At 41.6% G+C, this 16,458-nt stretch overlaps 2 protein-coding genes across 4 annotated transcripts in view; both read right to left on the bottom strand.

Annotated features, from left to right (window-relative positions):
* Positions 1 to 16,458, bottom strand: part of LOC115254961 (protein tiptop) — a 151,707-nt gene that overhangs the window by 12,440 nt on the left and 122,809 nt on the right. The window lies entirely within an intron of this gene.
* On the bottom strand, positions 9,718 to 13,911 carry LOC115254954 (uncharacterized). 2 transcript variants are annotated; one of them, XM_062850064.1, is made up of 4 exons: positions 13,633 to 13,911; positions 13,493 to 13,568; positions 13,342 to 13,414; positions 9,718 to 13,282 (listed from the first exon to the last, which is right to left on the bottom strand). In XM_062850064.1, exon 4 carries the CDS (start codon positions 13,162 to 13,164, stop codon positions 10,210 to 10,212), a length of 2,955 nt encoding a protein of 984 aa, XP_062706048.1. In that variant the 5' UTR covers positions 13,165 to 13,282; positions 13,342 to 13,414; positions 13,493 to 13,568; positions 13,633 to 13,911; the 3' UTR covers positions 9,718 to 10,209. The 2 variants fall into 2 exon arrangements, 1 of the variants encoding a protein (XP_062706048.1); XR_009997437.1 differs by having other exon boundaries at positions 9,718 to 9,940; positions 10,005 to 13,282; positions 13,342 to 13,911.

Genomic DNA, 16,458 nt, shown 5'->3' with positions numbered 1-16,458 from the left:
AATACGTCAAAGTACTTTGAACATGATTAAAATAAAACTTTTTCAAAAATGTTTGTAAGTTAACTTTAGCTAAAGTTGCCAAATTTTCTCAAAAATGAATATAAGTTTACGGCAGTGTCGCTGGAAATTGGGTCAACCAAATTTCAAGATGAGAGCGGTAATATAACCTATTAAGTATGAAAAAAGTTTTGAAGTAACTCTCGATAACATCGACCAAAAGTTTTGGATCACTTTCGTAAAACAAGGAAAAGTGATTTTGTTATATCTTCTTCATCATTTTTTTCTGAGATCATTTTTTTTTTATTTTTTAAGGTATTCTACGAAACATAAGAACTACCACACGTTTTTTTTAGCTTTTTTGTACATATTTCGGCACCAACATTTCAAAAGGGCGTAACTGCTTTTGCAACCAATGCTTTCTCACAGAGCTGTGGGTCGTATTTCATTCATTTCACGCATTTCACATCCATTAATCGAAAGAGGATTTCATCTTTCTATTTGTGCTAGTGGATTGCTTGAGAGGGATGGGATACGCTCCACAGCTTTGTGAGAAGGCATTGGTTGTAAATGCAGTTACGCCCTTTTGAACTGTTGGTGCCGATTTAATTCCAACTTTTTTTTTTGAGTTTATTCGATCCTTCAGATGGCAAAGCTTGTCATAAAACGAATGCAGTAAGCCAGCAATCAAGAAATTTGTTTGCCTAATGTTTGTTGCTACTGGCGTTGTTGAGAAACTTGAAAAAAAAACAGTTTTTGCATTGAGAAGGCGCGTAACGGCGGTTCTTGATTAAATATTCCAGCGAAAGTTACTCTTACCATTCGAGAAATAACTTTCTGAACGATACAGTAACGTTCATTGTGTTTGGGATTTAAATATTTTATATGTGACTTTTTTTTTCTCTTTTCTAATATGCTACATTTTTGACCATATTGTGCAACTTCATATTTAAATCATGTAGTTTACAGAGCCCTATTTTTGAAGTTTTAACAAAGTTGAAAATATTTGCTGCATTAGAACGTTTACTATAAAAGCTTGAAGAAACTTTGTTAGATATTGTTCTCAACTTGGAATGGCAGTCAATCGTTAGTGTATTTATTATTTCTGAGACTTATTTCATAATTCTGAGTCAAATTTTGTGGAATTTCTGAACTTGTAGGAAAGTTTTATTGAATACTATGTCATTATGTAGGATCTGGAATTCCTGATGAAGTTAATTTCGTGTGATAATCCTGTTTATAGTTGTTTGTTTATGTTTTGCCTTTCTCGGACATCTAAGTGTATTGAAAGGCTTTATGTTCACTCAAAAAACGAGTTTTCGATAAGAGGCCCTCCGAACCTCAAGGCACATATAGCAATTAACTTAGTTCGACGAATTGAAATGATGTCTGTATGCGTGTATGCATGTGTGTCTGTGCACAAAAAAGTTCACTCTCTTTTAAGGCATCGGTAGAGCTGGTCGTATATAAAACTTAACCAAGCCCCATCATGCGACACATCAAACTGCGTCGATTTTTGTAACCTTCAGCATGATTGACGAATTTTGTGTGGAAATCAACACTGAAGACCAGAAATTCCACGATGACATTCCGAAATTCAAGACGGCAGCCTCATATTCAAGATGGCGGCGGTGAATTATTTTTAGGCTCCAAAACCATGTAATATGAGGCATATTTGGTTTGGGGAAAATGTCCGGCGTTCATAAATGGCGACCAGATTATCCAAGATGGTGGCCTAAAATCCAAGATGGCGGCTCGAAAATCATGATGGCGTCTGTTTAATTGAAGTTTAGGCCTCGAAATCATGCAATATTAAAATATTTGGAATGAAGAAGATGTCCGGAGTCCAGAACTGGTAACCAGAATATACAAGATGGTGGCCTATGTTTCAAGATGGCTGCTTCAAATTAATGATGGCGGCTGTTTAATGGTGTTTTAGGCTCTGAACAATGCTAAATGGGTATATTTGGTAATAATTTTCAAGGCAGACTTAAATGGTGACCAGAATTACCAAGATAGCGGTCTAAAGTCCGAGGTGGCGGCTAAAAATTCAAGATGGTGCCTGTTCAATGGTGTTTTAGGCCCTAAATCCAGGCAATATGGGGCATATTTGATACAGGGAAGATGTCCAAAAAATGGCAACCAGAATTTCCAAAGTGGCGGACTTAAATCCAAAATGGCAGCTCGAAATTCAAGATTGTAATTTTTTAAGAGCTTTGCTTTAATATTAAAATCCAGATAAACGATATGATTTCTGATGCCATGAAATGGATTTTTGTTAAACGTATGAGTTTTATTGAAATAGGTTTTCGAAGGCACGAGAAAGATGACATCACCGCTAGGTGGATTTACTGGTTCTTTTTTTTGTTACAGTCGTGAGAATTCATTGGTTGGTTAAAAAAAAATCAAAACCATTCAATATTATGATTGATAATGTGCTTCAAAACCAAAATCTTATCATTGACTTGAACATCAAAATGATAAAAACCTAGTGGGCAGGAGGGATGAAAACATCCACTTTCAACGAGTTAAATTCATTGTCTACTGTCTCAGTTCAGAACCATACTATCGAAAAATAGTCTATGGAGGATTTTTAACTTGTAGTTTTGTCTAAAATTTGTCCAATAACGTAAGCATTCCAAAGACGTGAAAGAGCCATGAAAGCAACTCTCCACGTGGTAAAGGTAAATCATTCACGCCTTGGACAGTTGCTTTTGATGCTTTTTTGCTGATTTAACTATTAAAGCTTCTACAAAGTTTCGGGTAAAATTCACGTGACAAAGTCTGCTATACATTATATGTTCTTGTAGATAAATCTTCATATTCCTGGTAAGCAGATAATTTTCACATAAGTTCAATGCTTAAACTAAACTTAAAAATTATCAAGTATTAAATTTGGATTTATTAATTTCCAACGATGTAAAACATAATGTCTTGATGTTACTAAAAGTAAGGATAATTTTGGATGAATTTTAAGTTTACTTTCAAATCTTGGATAATATGAAGAGACGAACCAGCCAAGGGCTGAAAGTCTCTATAATAAAGACAAATCAATTGGATAATATCCCAACTCGTCGTCTGTTGAAAGGCCCTGCTCACCAGGTAGGCTGAAAACTACCTAAAATGAAAGGCCTTGTCGGTTTACCTAAAAAATGTTGTAACAACCTCAATCCAAATTGTTGAACATAATATACATACTATTTCAATTTATTAAAACATTATTTGGAATTAACTCGAATCATTGTAAGAATTTTTTGGCTGGTTATTGATTTAGCAACCTTGTTACTATATTTTTACGTAGAAAACGATTTCCAAAGTTCTATTATAGTCTTGAAAATCGGAATGTTTTCATCAAGTTGTTCGTACCACTTTTCTAGCTCTTTCAATTAAACAAAAAAAAAATCTTTCGATATTTCGGTACCATTTTCCAAACTTTTACAAAATATTCTCTGAAACTCGACAAAAATACATACTCAAAAATTTAAGTTTTTTATTGATTTATTAAAGAGACAAATTATTCATTTGTCCATGAATTCTGCTAAAATCACTACAGGAACTTTGCCAACAAAAAATACTAGAACCTTTCTCAGGAACTCTAACCAACTTTTTTTTCGGAAATTCACGCTGTGATTCAATTAAAAAATATTATTTGTAAACTTTGCTGATAAGACACTAAATTATCCACCTTCGTAAAGTTAGGACTAAAACTATAAAACTAGTTGAAATCAGAATCCCAACCTCAATGAGATCATGGAGCAGATTGCTTTAAATTTCGATTGAAATAAATGATTCAGATTCGAGACACAATCCGTGTTGCGACAACGAGGTTCCCTCCGAAATTCAGCAGAGTTAAGCTACTCAAAGTTAAAAAAAACGCTGCTCTATGAAGTTCCCTATCGGGGGTTTAGGAGATCAAGTTGTTTTTGATATAAGTTGCTCCTTTGAATCTTTTGATTTATTTTTTCGTACATATATACCTAGTACCAAAGACAAACAGACGTAATATTTCGAACATTTTTCGATTCAAATCACAGTCACGGAAACATATACGCCCCAAGCTAAAAGGACTATGTTTGGCCGACCACCAACTAGGTGGCGGTAGTGAGCAAAGGTCAAACTCGAACAAAAACGATGCGAGCGCTACGGTTGGGCAGTTGATCAACTATCAAATTTTGAAAAAGACCGTTAAATCGGTGTACGATGGGAATTATCAGAGTGTTACGTCTGTTTGTACTGTAAAACATCTTGGAACACTGACTCAAATATCGACTGCTATGAAGTTGTTGGAATTTTAGATGACTGTAAGCTTGAAGTGAACTTAAGATTCATTTACAAGAGTTTGTGTTAAATTAACTAGTATTTCTAAGTATTTTTTTTAATTAATCGCAAAGCTGATGTTCACAGATGAGCGGACTAGGTGTAGAACGATCTGGCAAATGAGGAAAGCGGCCGAGGATGGACGATTGCAGCCATAAACCGAGTGTTGTGACGAGGAATTATTTATTCATATGTTATGCTAAATAAATGCATGAACTAAATGAAAAACGTACATTTCATGGAATTCCATGGAATTGGACTTCAAATTTGACCACCAAATGACCCGATTTCGTCCCACTATCCCACCCGACCGACCTCGTCAATCGTCAAGTGTGAGACAGTCAAGCCACTACTACCACCACCACCACCCTCATCCCAAAAGCGAATCGAAAATGGGACCACGGCGGGTCCAGAAATGGAAAAGACATAAATTACAATTTATGAGAAATTTGAAGATTCTCCGCTCGGGTTTTTTGTGTGTGTGCCCACCATGCATAAGTCCGCGCTGTTCGCTGCCTGCTGCTGCTGTCATCCGCTGATGATTTCCTGTTCTGGGGGTTTTTGGCTTTTGGGAGTGATTCTATACCTACTCTGGAATTCAATTTTTGTTCCAGAACGATAGAAAAGATATATATTTTAGTAAAAGCCTCGCGCTGAGGAATGTCAGTCAGAATCAGTGTGGGACGAGTGAGTGGAACAGCTCTTTCAAAGCCGGGTGCGGAGAAAGGAGAAAAACCAATAAATTAAATTTTGTCAGTTAAAAAGAGATTAATTTCCAGATCCAAGTGCTGAAGCCGTGTAGGCCCCGAGGAAAGACAACGCTGGCTGGTCCCACACCGAGCGTCAAAGGTTGCCTTTGGACTGACTTTTGATGTTTGAAGATGTCTTCTGCTGCGCTTCGGATCCTCCCCGCACTCAAGCCCCGATGGCACTAGAGAAGACACACAAAGACAGACGCACAGACGACGGCGACGACGACGTCGAAGACCCAACCAAAGAGGCATCAATTGGCCTTAAAACATAAAACATGTTGGAAGAGATAAGCACGATTGATTTATCGACTGGAGTAACGAATGCCGACGGATCATGCGCGATCGCCTTCGCTACAGCAGCGAGCGAGGCTTGCTTAATTGCTTCTACACAGCGAAACGCGTCGCCTTCGTCGTCCATCGTTGATCGCCATGATCGGTTCTGCGCTATGGTCGATCGTCGTCCGTCGCCGCCGTGTTCGTGAGGATCGATTTCGATCAAGCCCGGTCAGGCGGCGCACAGCACTGGAAAATGCAATAGCCAATGGTCATGTGTGTGCGTTAGGTTTCGCGGCTTGTTGGTTGCTAAACGGTTCCATAATTGAATTCAATAGGTTTGATAACAGATTAATTCGAACCTCAGCTCAGCGGTCTCGCAGCAACAAAGGGAGAAATAGATTGGCACGAGGTGCAGAATGTGCAGCATGTGTCAGTGTGCGGCATTGGGGTCTTGGATCACAACGAGTCGTTATCGGAAGCTCGGGCTTGGGTTGCCATAATTAGAAGAAGTTGTGGATGGATATGGATATGCTTCAGGGCTGTTAGCAGTTCATTATTTATGAATATTTTAAAAGAATAAAATGCTTTTACGATAGACCAATGGCGCAAATTTAAAGCATTTAGTAATTGGAAACCTGGAACTGCTTCTCTTTGTGCTCCATCTGGTCCACCCATCATGCTCTCTGCGCTCCACGCCTTCTTATGCCAACCGGATCAGTGGCTTTAAAGGGTTGTTATCCGACATTATTGCAGCATGCCCTGCCCATCGTATCCTTCCGGCTTTGGCCACCATCTGGATGCTGGGTTCGCCGTATAGTGCAACGAGCTCGTGGTTTATCCTTCTCCGCCACACACCGCTCTCCTGCACACCGCCGAAGATCGTCCTTAGTACGCGTCGCTCGAAAACTCCGAGTGCTTGCAGGTCCTCCTCGAGCATGGTCCATGTCTCGTGTCCGTAGAGGACCACCGATCTTATTAGCGTTTTGTACATGGTGCATTTGGTGCGTGGGTGAATCTTTTTCGACCGCAGTTTCTTCTGGAGCCCGTAGTAGGCCCGACTTCCGCTGATGATGCGCCTCCGAATTTCACGGCTCACGTTGTTGTCAGCCGTCAATAAGGATCCGAGGTAGACGAATTCCTCCCCCACCTCGAAAATATCCCCGTCTATGTATATCGTAACATTATTATCTAGACGGATCCGGTCGAGTTCGGTTCCGCCTTCTAGCATGTACTTTGTTTTTGAGGCATCTACTACCAGTCAGACCTTTGCTGCTTCGCGTTCCAGGCGGGTGTACAGCACTGTCACCGTTCCAAAAGTTCTGGCGATAATGTACATGTCGTCCGCAAAGCACACCTTGTCGCAGTCCCCGGCGTGATTCGAATGAACTGGATAGTTCACCTGAATCCCTTTCGCAGTTTTGCACATCGTCCATCGTTGCTTTAATCAGTCTAGTCAGCTTCCCAGGAAAGCCGTTTTCGTTCATGATTTGCCATAGCTCTGCGCGGTCGATACTGTTGTATGCCGCCTTGAAGTCGATGAACAGGTGATGCGTTGGGACCTGGTATTCACGGCATTTCTGGAGGATTTGCCGTACGGTGAAGATCTAGTCCGTTGTCGACCGGCCGTCGATGAAGCTGGCTTGATAACTTCCCACAAACTCATTCGTTTTAGGTGACAGACGACGGAAGATGATCTGGGATAGCACTTTGTAGGCAGCATTCAAAATAGTGATCGACCTGAAGTTCGGCCCATCTTGATGAGTTCAACTGCGATACCATCCTTACCAGCTGCTGTGTTGGTTTTGAGCTGGTGAATGGCATCCTTAATTTCCCTCAGGGTTCATTTCCGTCCTCCGCTGCACTGGCGTCGTTGTTTTCTTCGTTACCGTGGTCTCCTGTGCCTGGTGGTGCTGCTTCCACTTTTCGATCACCTCACGTCCGTCCGTCAAGAGGCCTCCGTCTTTATCCCTACATATTTCGGGTCGCGGCACGAAGCCGTTGCGGGATGCGTTGAGCTTCTGATAGAACTTCCGTGTTTCTTGGGAACGGCACAGCAAGTCCATTTCTTCGCACTCCGCTTCTTTCAGGCGGTGCTTTTTCTCCCGAACGAGGCGAGTCTGCTGTTTCCGCTTCTGTTTGTAACGTTCCACGTTCTGTCGGGTCCCTTGCTGCAGCATTACCGCCCTCGCTGCGTTCTTCTCCTCCAAAACTGTTCTGCACTCTTCGTCGAACCACTCGTTTCGTCGATTCCGTTCCACGTACCCGATGGTGCTCTCGGCTGCGTCGTTGATGTCTGCTTTCACTGTACTCCAGCAGCCCTCTAGAGGGGCCTCATCGAGCACGTCCTCGTCTGGCAACGCAGCCTCGAGATTCTGCGCGTATTCTGAGGCGACATCCGGTTGTTTCAGTCGCTCTAGGTTGTACCGTGGCGGTCGCCGTACCGTACATTGTTGATGAGAGAGCCATCATATCTCATTTTATTATTATTCTTATTTATGTTATTTATGAATAACACTAAATAACTCGCTAAGAAAAAAAAAGTTCTACTTGCAAAATTTGTTATGTCTGAGTTATTATTGAATAACAATAAATAACTGAATGATATCAAAACATGAAGTAATAGCAAAATAAGTTCTCATGAGCAAGTAAGTAAAATAACATCATAATGGTGGAGTGGACCTGGTGTAATGGTTAGAACACTTGACTATCACGCCGAGGACCTGGGATCGAATCCCACTCCCGACAAACTCGCAAAATGTGAGTTCTTCCTTCGGAAGGGAAGTAAAGCGTGGGTCCCGAGATGAACTAGCCAAGGGCTAAAAATCTCGTTAATACAGATAAAAAAAAAAACATCATAATGGTATATTTTGCAATCATTACTTGTTTTGATGTTGATGAATTATTTTTTTTTTATTTTAAATAGTATATTGATTATAAGCAAATTTCGTTATTGTTTGTTATGAATAAGAGCTGAAAGAACAAGAAATAATAACCCACTTCGTTCCAGAAAAAAAGTAAATAATAACTAATTTTGTTATTATAAGCTCAAACCAAGGACAAAACATTTCTGAACTGAAGATACAGTTTTTTTATCAATCATAAGAACAAAGTTTATAATTATGATGATCTGTTCTGAAAAAAACTTATTTTGTGCACACTTTGTTCTCAATTACTTCATAATAACTTATTCAGTTATTCTCCATTTGGAAATATTTTGTCTTTGGTTTGTTCTTATAGCGATAATATTAGTCATTATGGAGTTATTTTCCGGTACAAAGTCAGCTATTATTTTTTGTTCTTCTAGCTCTTTTATTAAATGGTAAGATTTGACCTTCGTTAGTAATTTTCTTCTACCCGGGATCAAAGGATTCGTTAAGGGGTCAAATTTTGACTGATAAAGGAGCGTGTAAAAAGCTATAAATTTCAAACACAGATTGAGATACCATTTATTGTATTGTATACACATTTTTGACTTTTTGACAAAGAACTGATTTTTTTAAATGTGATTCATATTTTCAAGAAAGATGTAAAAGTTTGAAATTTTTAAACCGCTGTTCGAACTAGATCAGAGCTCTATTGACTTATTGAGCAAAATCTAAAAGCTGTCAGATGATTCAATTACAGCCGGGAAAATCCAGAAAGTCTCATAGAAACTTGGAGTCCAAAAGTTTTTTTTATTATTGTTTTATTTTGTTTTTTGAAATTTTTGTTAAAACTTCTGAAGCTAAGCTTAAAAATATTTTGAAGAGAAATTTTAACCTCAGCTTCTGAATGGTTTCTTGTTGGAATTTTAGGGTACTTGTAGAAATTGAAAAAAAAACTGCCCCGATATATTATTGTGAAAATCCTGGAAAGACTTTTTCACTGGAAACCTGTGTACATGATTTTCTGTTAATGTATGTTAAAAGTTGTTGCTGATGTAGGAATGTAGAAAGTCTAATAAAGAAAGTTCCGAATGAAGTGCCGAAAATGTCTGACAAGACTACTAACGGAATTTTAAGAAAAGTCTTTTGCAAACAGCTTTGTTAAAATATCTAAAAAAATAAGAAGTCTGGAGGAAGTTCAAACGCATTTCACGAAACAAATGTTGGTTTAATTCCTAACTATTCTAGAAGACATATTTCTGAAGATCATAGAAACAGTAAGTTTACCTCAACCAGTTTCCGAAGAATTTTCTGAAAGTATTGCTAGAAAGTTGTTTTAAAGAGTAAGTTGTTCAACATCTGATTTTTTTATGCGGAATTCTGAACTGTTCCCGAAGGGAAACCAAATTTTTCACAGCAGCTGATTGGTTTTCAGCAACGCTCAAAACTGAAATTTATTGAATGAATTATTATAATATTCCTAATCTAACTAAACCTAATACTTACAAGAAGTGGTTTCCTTCCCCACTACTTCGTCTCTGGTTTATCCCGAGATCGTACTTGGCGCCTTCACCCTAACCTGACCAATGGGATACATAAACAATTCAAGAAACAGGTAAGTCTTTTTTTTTAGCTTTTTTCTACATGCTACTACTCACAGTGTACCACAATGGACCTTTCTCCCCTATTTGCCCTACCGGCTGCTGTTGTGTGTCTGCAGCAAATCCACCGAGGCTGAGGAAGTTTTTTTGGTAAACATTACTAATCCTATATTGGTCACTGCACTTCAATTGCTTACCCAAGAGATTTTTGTAGTGATTCGCACCAACTTTTCGACCTCCTGGCACAAAATAATTCACAATATTATTGCTAACAAACGGCACTTCTGAACCTAATTTGTTCGATTTAACTTCGAGTATTCACGATGACGCTACTTTCCGCTCAATAGTAAACAGATTTCTGCTAGCCTTTTTTCCTTTTCCCTATTCTATCGCATCCTACCACTACAACCGCGTGTACGCTGTTATGCTGAGACTAGGCCTGTTCAACGTATTTTTAAAACCTACCACGGCGTTGCAACACCCCAGCCCGTAACATTCGGTATTCACGAATTTACCGTTCCTTTCAACGACGTCAAGTTTCGATTTTGTATCATCAGCGGTACTCACGCGTGCTTGTCGGATTCGTCCATCCGAGCTCTGCATATTTACCTCTACATCTTCTCGCTTCAACGACCTTCGATTTTCGCTGTGGATCCCGAATTCAGAGTCACCCAACTTGAGTGGATTTTGCTCATCGATGCACTTGGGTTGTTGCTGTATATTCTCTGGCGAACTTCCCGATTGGCGCTTCCACTTTCTGCTACACGTGTTCATCAATACAGACCAACTGCCTGCCTTCTGTGCTTTTGGCTGCTCTTCTCGTCGAGAATATGCTTCCTGCACCGACACGCACTTTGTTGTTGTCCCCTCGATTACCAACCTCTGTTTTGGCGGAGCCGCGAAATTGCCACATCGCTTCTGGTTTTTCTCGAAGCGCTTCTTTGTAGGCAGTGTCCTAGGATAACTGTCCGGAATTTGCAGATCATCTATTTTCCCGAGCAATTCAGTTTCGAAGCAATCGCCGGTCGGCTTGTTGGTGCGCTCCGGGCTTCGCTGGAGTTCTTTCTCTTCATCTGTTTGCTGAGAGAGTGCTCTCATTGTATCTTCCGTCGCATAACGGCTTTTGAGATGCTTATGCTGGTCTACACTGATAATTTGCTGGTGGTAGCCCAGATAGTTACTGGCTGCCACGCTGGTCGAATATCTTGGGCCGTAGACTGTCCACCCGAGATTTGTCCGAACAGCGATCGGTTCCATCGGATTTCCCACCCTTGCTTCCATCGGAGCAAACGAATGAATATTGTTCGCACCGATGAGCAGTTGTGGCTGACCGTCGTACGACTCTATAGGAAGTCCTCGCAAGTGGGCGTACTGCGCAGCGATCTCCTCGTAGTCTAGCTTCTGGTGCGGTAGCTTCAGGTTTTGGACTGTGTGGACGGTGTGCAGCAACGTTTTGTCGCTGGCGTTAGCACTCGAACTTGATGTCCACAGACTCATCCGCCGTGAATCCTCCACTCTAGAAACGTCTCCTGTCCACCGGATGGTCAATCGCTCTTGTACTCCGACCGCGCCCAGACGGTCGGCGAGCTTTTGCTCCATCAGCGTGACGGAAGCACCTTCGTCCAGGAACGCCAACACTGAAATTGTTTTTCCCTTGCAGTGCAACTGTACCGGAACGATCCGGAACAAGACCGCGCAGTTTGCATGGTCATTTGCACTTAATCCGAACGTATTTTCGACCGGATGCATCGACGAGTTGTGGAATTCTCTGCGGTGGGTCTTCTCCTTGCTGACATTTGCTGCTGAATTGGTGGTCACGCTGTGACAGTATAGTCCGGCGTGCTCCTCACTTTCCTCTGGTTGAGGAATTGTGATGGATTGGTGTAGCTGCTCAAACTCCATGTCGACGTTGGCTTCGCAAGCATCTGCTACTATATCCATCAGGAAGTCCGTAAGTGTTCGCAAAGTTACTTCGCCACGTCCTCTACGGTAGTGGACCCACTCGCGCTTTTCACGATCCGGTAGCTTTGCGACCAGTGACTTGATCAGCAACGGGTTCACGAGATGCTGCCGCATATCCGCCGCCTCCATATGGTCGCAGAGTTGTTCCACCGTGTTTCCGAATGGGATGAAACTCTTCAGGCTGTCCGGTTGAGGAGGGTCTAGTCGATTGATTTTGTCCAGCAGACTTTCAAGAAGCTGCTCAGGACGGCCGTAATGGCGACGCAGCTTCTCGATGACCCTTGGGATTGTTTCGGGAAGAAGAAGCTGTCCGCTCACCAACTCGAGAGCATCACCTTCGAGCGCTTCCTGCAGCCGCATCAGATTTTCATGGTTCATGTAGCCACATGTTGCGTTGGACGCTTTGTAGGCGGCGTAAAACAGTGGCCACTGTGCTGGTTTGCCCGAAAATTTGGGGAGCTTGTATGTTAACCCCTGCCTGGCAGCGAGCTGTGCCTTTGTCGGTCTGGGCTGCTGTTGCCCCAGCCCGTTTTGGCTTCCACTGTTGACCTGCTTCCAGTTTCTCAACGACACATTTTTCTTGACCTTCTCCCCCATAGTCGAATCGGAACTCTGGCTGTGCCGATCCGAATTTTCGCAGTATTCGTCAACCTCACTCTCGCCCTCGGTACCTTCGTCGTCTTCCACGGACTCCATGATGTTCGCCTTCATCAGCTTCAACGCGTTTTGGTTGGATTTGCCGGATGGACTCACAAACATAACATCCGCAAAGCTTTTCGACGCTGGCTTTAGCACCTTGCCGCCCGAGAGCCCCGCTAACTCCTTGTCCAAGTCCGCCATCTGCTTCTCGAACGACTCCCGGTTCGCTTTCATGCGCTGGATTTGGCCTCTCTTCTTCTGGAGTATCTTCGCCTGCCAAGCACCTCTTTCTTCTTCTTCCTCTGCACTCATTTGCAGCTCCATCTCCATCTTCTTCTTTTCGAACGCCCGCTGCATCTTCTGCTCCTTCTTCCGCAGCTGCATTTCCACTTCCAGCTCTTCCAACTGCCGCTTTTGACGATCTTCTAGCGCTCTGACTCTGGTTTCAACGATAGATGCCCCCGAGCGAGAGTTGACGCTGGCTTTGTCAGACTCTTCGGTTTGCTTCCGACTGCGAGTCTGCTTCTTCCGTTTTTGATACTCCAGGGCTTTCTCCTGACAGGCCTCGCTGTGGCAGTACCAATTTTTGGGTAGTTTACTTGACTGGATACCCACGCATCGGATATGAAAACACCTCGTACATCCATCACATTCAACCATTATTTCGTCACAGATCGAGGCACCGCATATCCCACACGAAGTTTCCGTGAGATTTTGGACGATTTTGTCCTTCACGGATTCGGAATCAGAATTCATTTTGCGGGTAGGACGAACTTCTCACAGCGACACTTCGTATCACTTCTTTTTTGAGAATGTTCCCGAAGGGAAACCAAATTTTTCACAGCAGCTGATTGGTTTTCAGCAACGCTCAAAACTGAAATTTATTGAATGAATTATTATAATATTCCTAATCTAACTAAACCTAATACTTACAAGAAGTGGTTTCCTTCCCCACTACTTCGTCTCTGATTTATCCCGAGATCGTACTTGGCGCCTTCACCCTAACCTGACCAATGGGATACATAAACAATTCAAGAAACAGGTAAGTCTTTTTTTTAGCTTTTTTCTACATGCTACTACTCACAGTGTACCACAATGGACCTTTCTCCCCTATTTGCCCTACCGGCTGCTGTTGTGTGTCTGCAGCAAATCCACCGAGGCTGAGGAAGTTTTTTTGGTAAACATTACTAATCCTATATTGGTCACTGCACTTCAATTGCTTACCCAAGAGATTTTTGTAGTGATTCGCACCAACTTTTCGACCTCCTGGCACAAAATAATTCACAATATTATTGCTAACAAACGGCACTTCTGAACCTAATTTGTTCGATTTAACTTCGAGTATTCACGATGACGCTACTTTCCGCTCAATAGTAAACAGATTTCTGCTAGCCTTTTTTCCTTTTCCCTATTCTATCGCATCCTACCACTACAACCGCGTGTACGCTGTTATGCTGAGACTAGGCCTGTTCAACGTATTTTTAAAACCTACCACGGCGTTGCAACACTGAACATTTGCCATTATTTAGGTTTTTGGGAAAAGATGTACAAGAGTTTTTGGAACATATTCACGCTGGAATTACTGAATGAATCCTTGAATTAAACGAAGCTCATAAGAAACATACAAAAACAATGTAAGAATCTGTTTTTTTTTATTCTTTTGAGAGGGCCCATATAGCCGAGGCGGTAAACGCACGGGTATTCAGCATGACCATGCTGAGGGTGACGGGTTCGATTCCCGGTCGGTCCAGGATCTTTTCGTAAAGGAAATTTCCTTGACTTCCTTGGGCATAGAGTATCTTCGTGTCTGCCACACGATATACACATGCAAAATGGTCATTGGCAGAGGAAGCTCTCAGTTAATAACTGTGGAAGTGCTCATAGAACACTAAGCTAAGAAGCAGGCTTTGTCCCAGTGAGGACGTTACGCCAAGAAGAGGAGAGAGAGAGGAGGTTTTCAGATTAAGAGCTGAAGAAGGTCCTGCCTTCAGAATCTGTTTTAAAATTAAAAAAGATACAAATAATTTGTTTAAAAATGTCATCGTTTATAACATCTGAATGAATTTATTGAAAACACAAATCAAACTTCTCATAATTCATTTCATAGCTAGATTCCTGAGATTTACAAAACTCAGAGTCTTGTATCGACTTTTCGAACCCTCTAAGCAGAATACCCTCTTCGAATGAGTGTAATCAGTTTTATACCTTTTAATTCCACCCTAATTGCTTATCCTTTGACAGGTACGCGATTTCGACTACCACTTGTAATCTTTCTCAGTGTCAGTTATCCACTGGATAATCTGTCTTCTCTGATCAGAATACTTACTTGCGATCAAGTTGAACATGATGTTCTGAATCACTTGGCAATCATATGACTCATTTATCTATAACTCATTTTACAAACTTAACATTAAAATGTAATGGTCGGCAAACTGGTAGGATACTACTACAATAATCACCAGGACCGCAGTATTCTAACTTTAACATTTAAAGTGAGTAAATGTTAGTGTCAATTGCCTATGGTAAGCCGGCGCATACATGAGTGTGCCGGAAAAGAGATGGGTTTGCGAAAAAGGGAGTGTTCATGGTGTGATCTCGGAGTCGGTTCGGCTTTCTATTCCATAGAATCGTTACTTGTTCTGTGGCTTAGTTGGATAAAGCGCTGGTCTAGCGAATACGGAATCGTGGGTTCGAATCCCAACAGAATGCAATTTTTTTCACAAACTCATCTTTCAGTTTGTTAATTAGCAACATTTTATCAAGTATGAAATCAAAGCATAAAAATCCAAAAAATAAAGGTTATTTTTGACAAGAATAGTCCTTAATAAAAGCTTTCACAAGCTGATAGCTAATGATAAGACATCTCTGAAACGATTTATTGAGACTAAGGAAAGAAACACGTTTTTCATGCTGTTTTGTCAGTTGAGTGAGAAACCGTAGACTGAAGTAATAAACTTGTGAGTCTGTTTTGTCATAATTTTCTCGAAAAAGAACTTCAAAAGGTTTGACATCAAATGACAAATTCTTTTAAGGACAGACTTGTTAGAATCCCAAAATGGCCGACTTTGGCACCTACTCACGATTTCGAGGGCACAAATTTCTTCGTAAACAAAACTAGCACATCTGAGCTTCTCATTTTAAGCTCATTACAAGTGAGCAAGAACAGAATAATAAAATGCTCTGTTGTTTGAATCTTGCTTCATGAGATTTGTGCGTCTGAAGTTCTGATGCACTGCTGAAGCGGGATTTCAAGACGTTTGACCTTAAGGGGAAGTAATTTGGCAAAATAGAAGCCTAATTAAAGTTTTTTATGCAAATGACCGGCATTTGTTAACGATCGTAGATTCTTTCAGCCGATTTCGATGGAAAATGTTCAACCGTCCTCATTCATATTGTAAGTACCTATAAAAAAATACTTTTTTGAAATTCACAAAGTGTACACCCTACTTTCCCCATGAACAGATGAGCTGCCTTCCCAAGAAGTATAGTTTGAAATTTCTTTCACCGATCGCCGACCCAAGCCCACCTCCACCAAAAGAATCCATTTCACGCTGCGAAAGGAAACCATAACTCAATCACCCGTCACTAGCAATTATGTCGAATTTGAATTATGACCCACCTCCTGCCAGAACCATAGAAGAAAAAAAAAACCGAAAACGTCAAAGACCCCTCATAGTCGAACTTTGTCCTCTTTCCATCATGTCCTCCGTCTGTACGTACGTATGTTCCCTTTCGACGCAAATTAGGTCCAAGGTCTTTCGGGCCAGGCCGGTGGTGTCGTTGTGATGCAACATTGTACCACTTTCCAAGAAGCCTAGACCCATACCAGCCCCGGCTGGTACCTGCTCAATGCAACATGTGTGTGCTCTAACTTCTAAGATTCTTCTACGCCATCATCCCTAGAGTGGAACTCCGGAGTCCGGAATCAGTCAACAAACCGAACTTGAGCTATAGCGCTAGCTGAAGCGCGGAGACACGTCGTCACGGATGGATGACAGCAGCGCCAACAACGCCGCGGAGAAAAGAACAACGGTCTCGCGTCTCTCCCGC

Source organism: Aedes albopictus, chromosome 2, assembly GCF_035046485.1.
Source record: "Aedes albopictus strain Foshan chromosome 2, AalbF5, whole genome shotgun sequence".
Lineage (NCBI taxonomy): Eukaryota > Metazoa > Arthropoda > Insecta > Diptera > Culicidae > Aedes > Aedes albopictus.
Note: the sequence above shows the minus strand (reverse complement) of the source record. Positions and strands in the feature narration are given on the sequence as shown.

Coding starts and splice junctions, on each gene's coding strand:
- LOC115254954 (XM_062850064.1), bottom strand. CDS start 13,164: ATGAATTCTGATTCCGAATCCGTGAAGGACAAAATCGTCCAAAATCTC.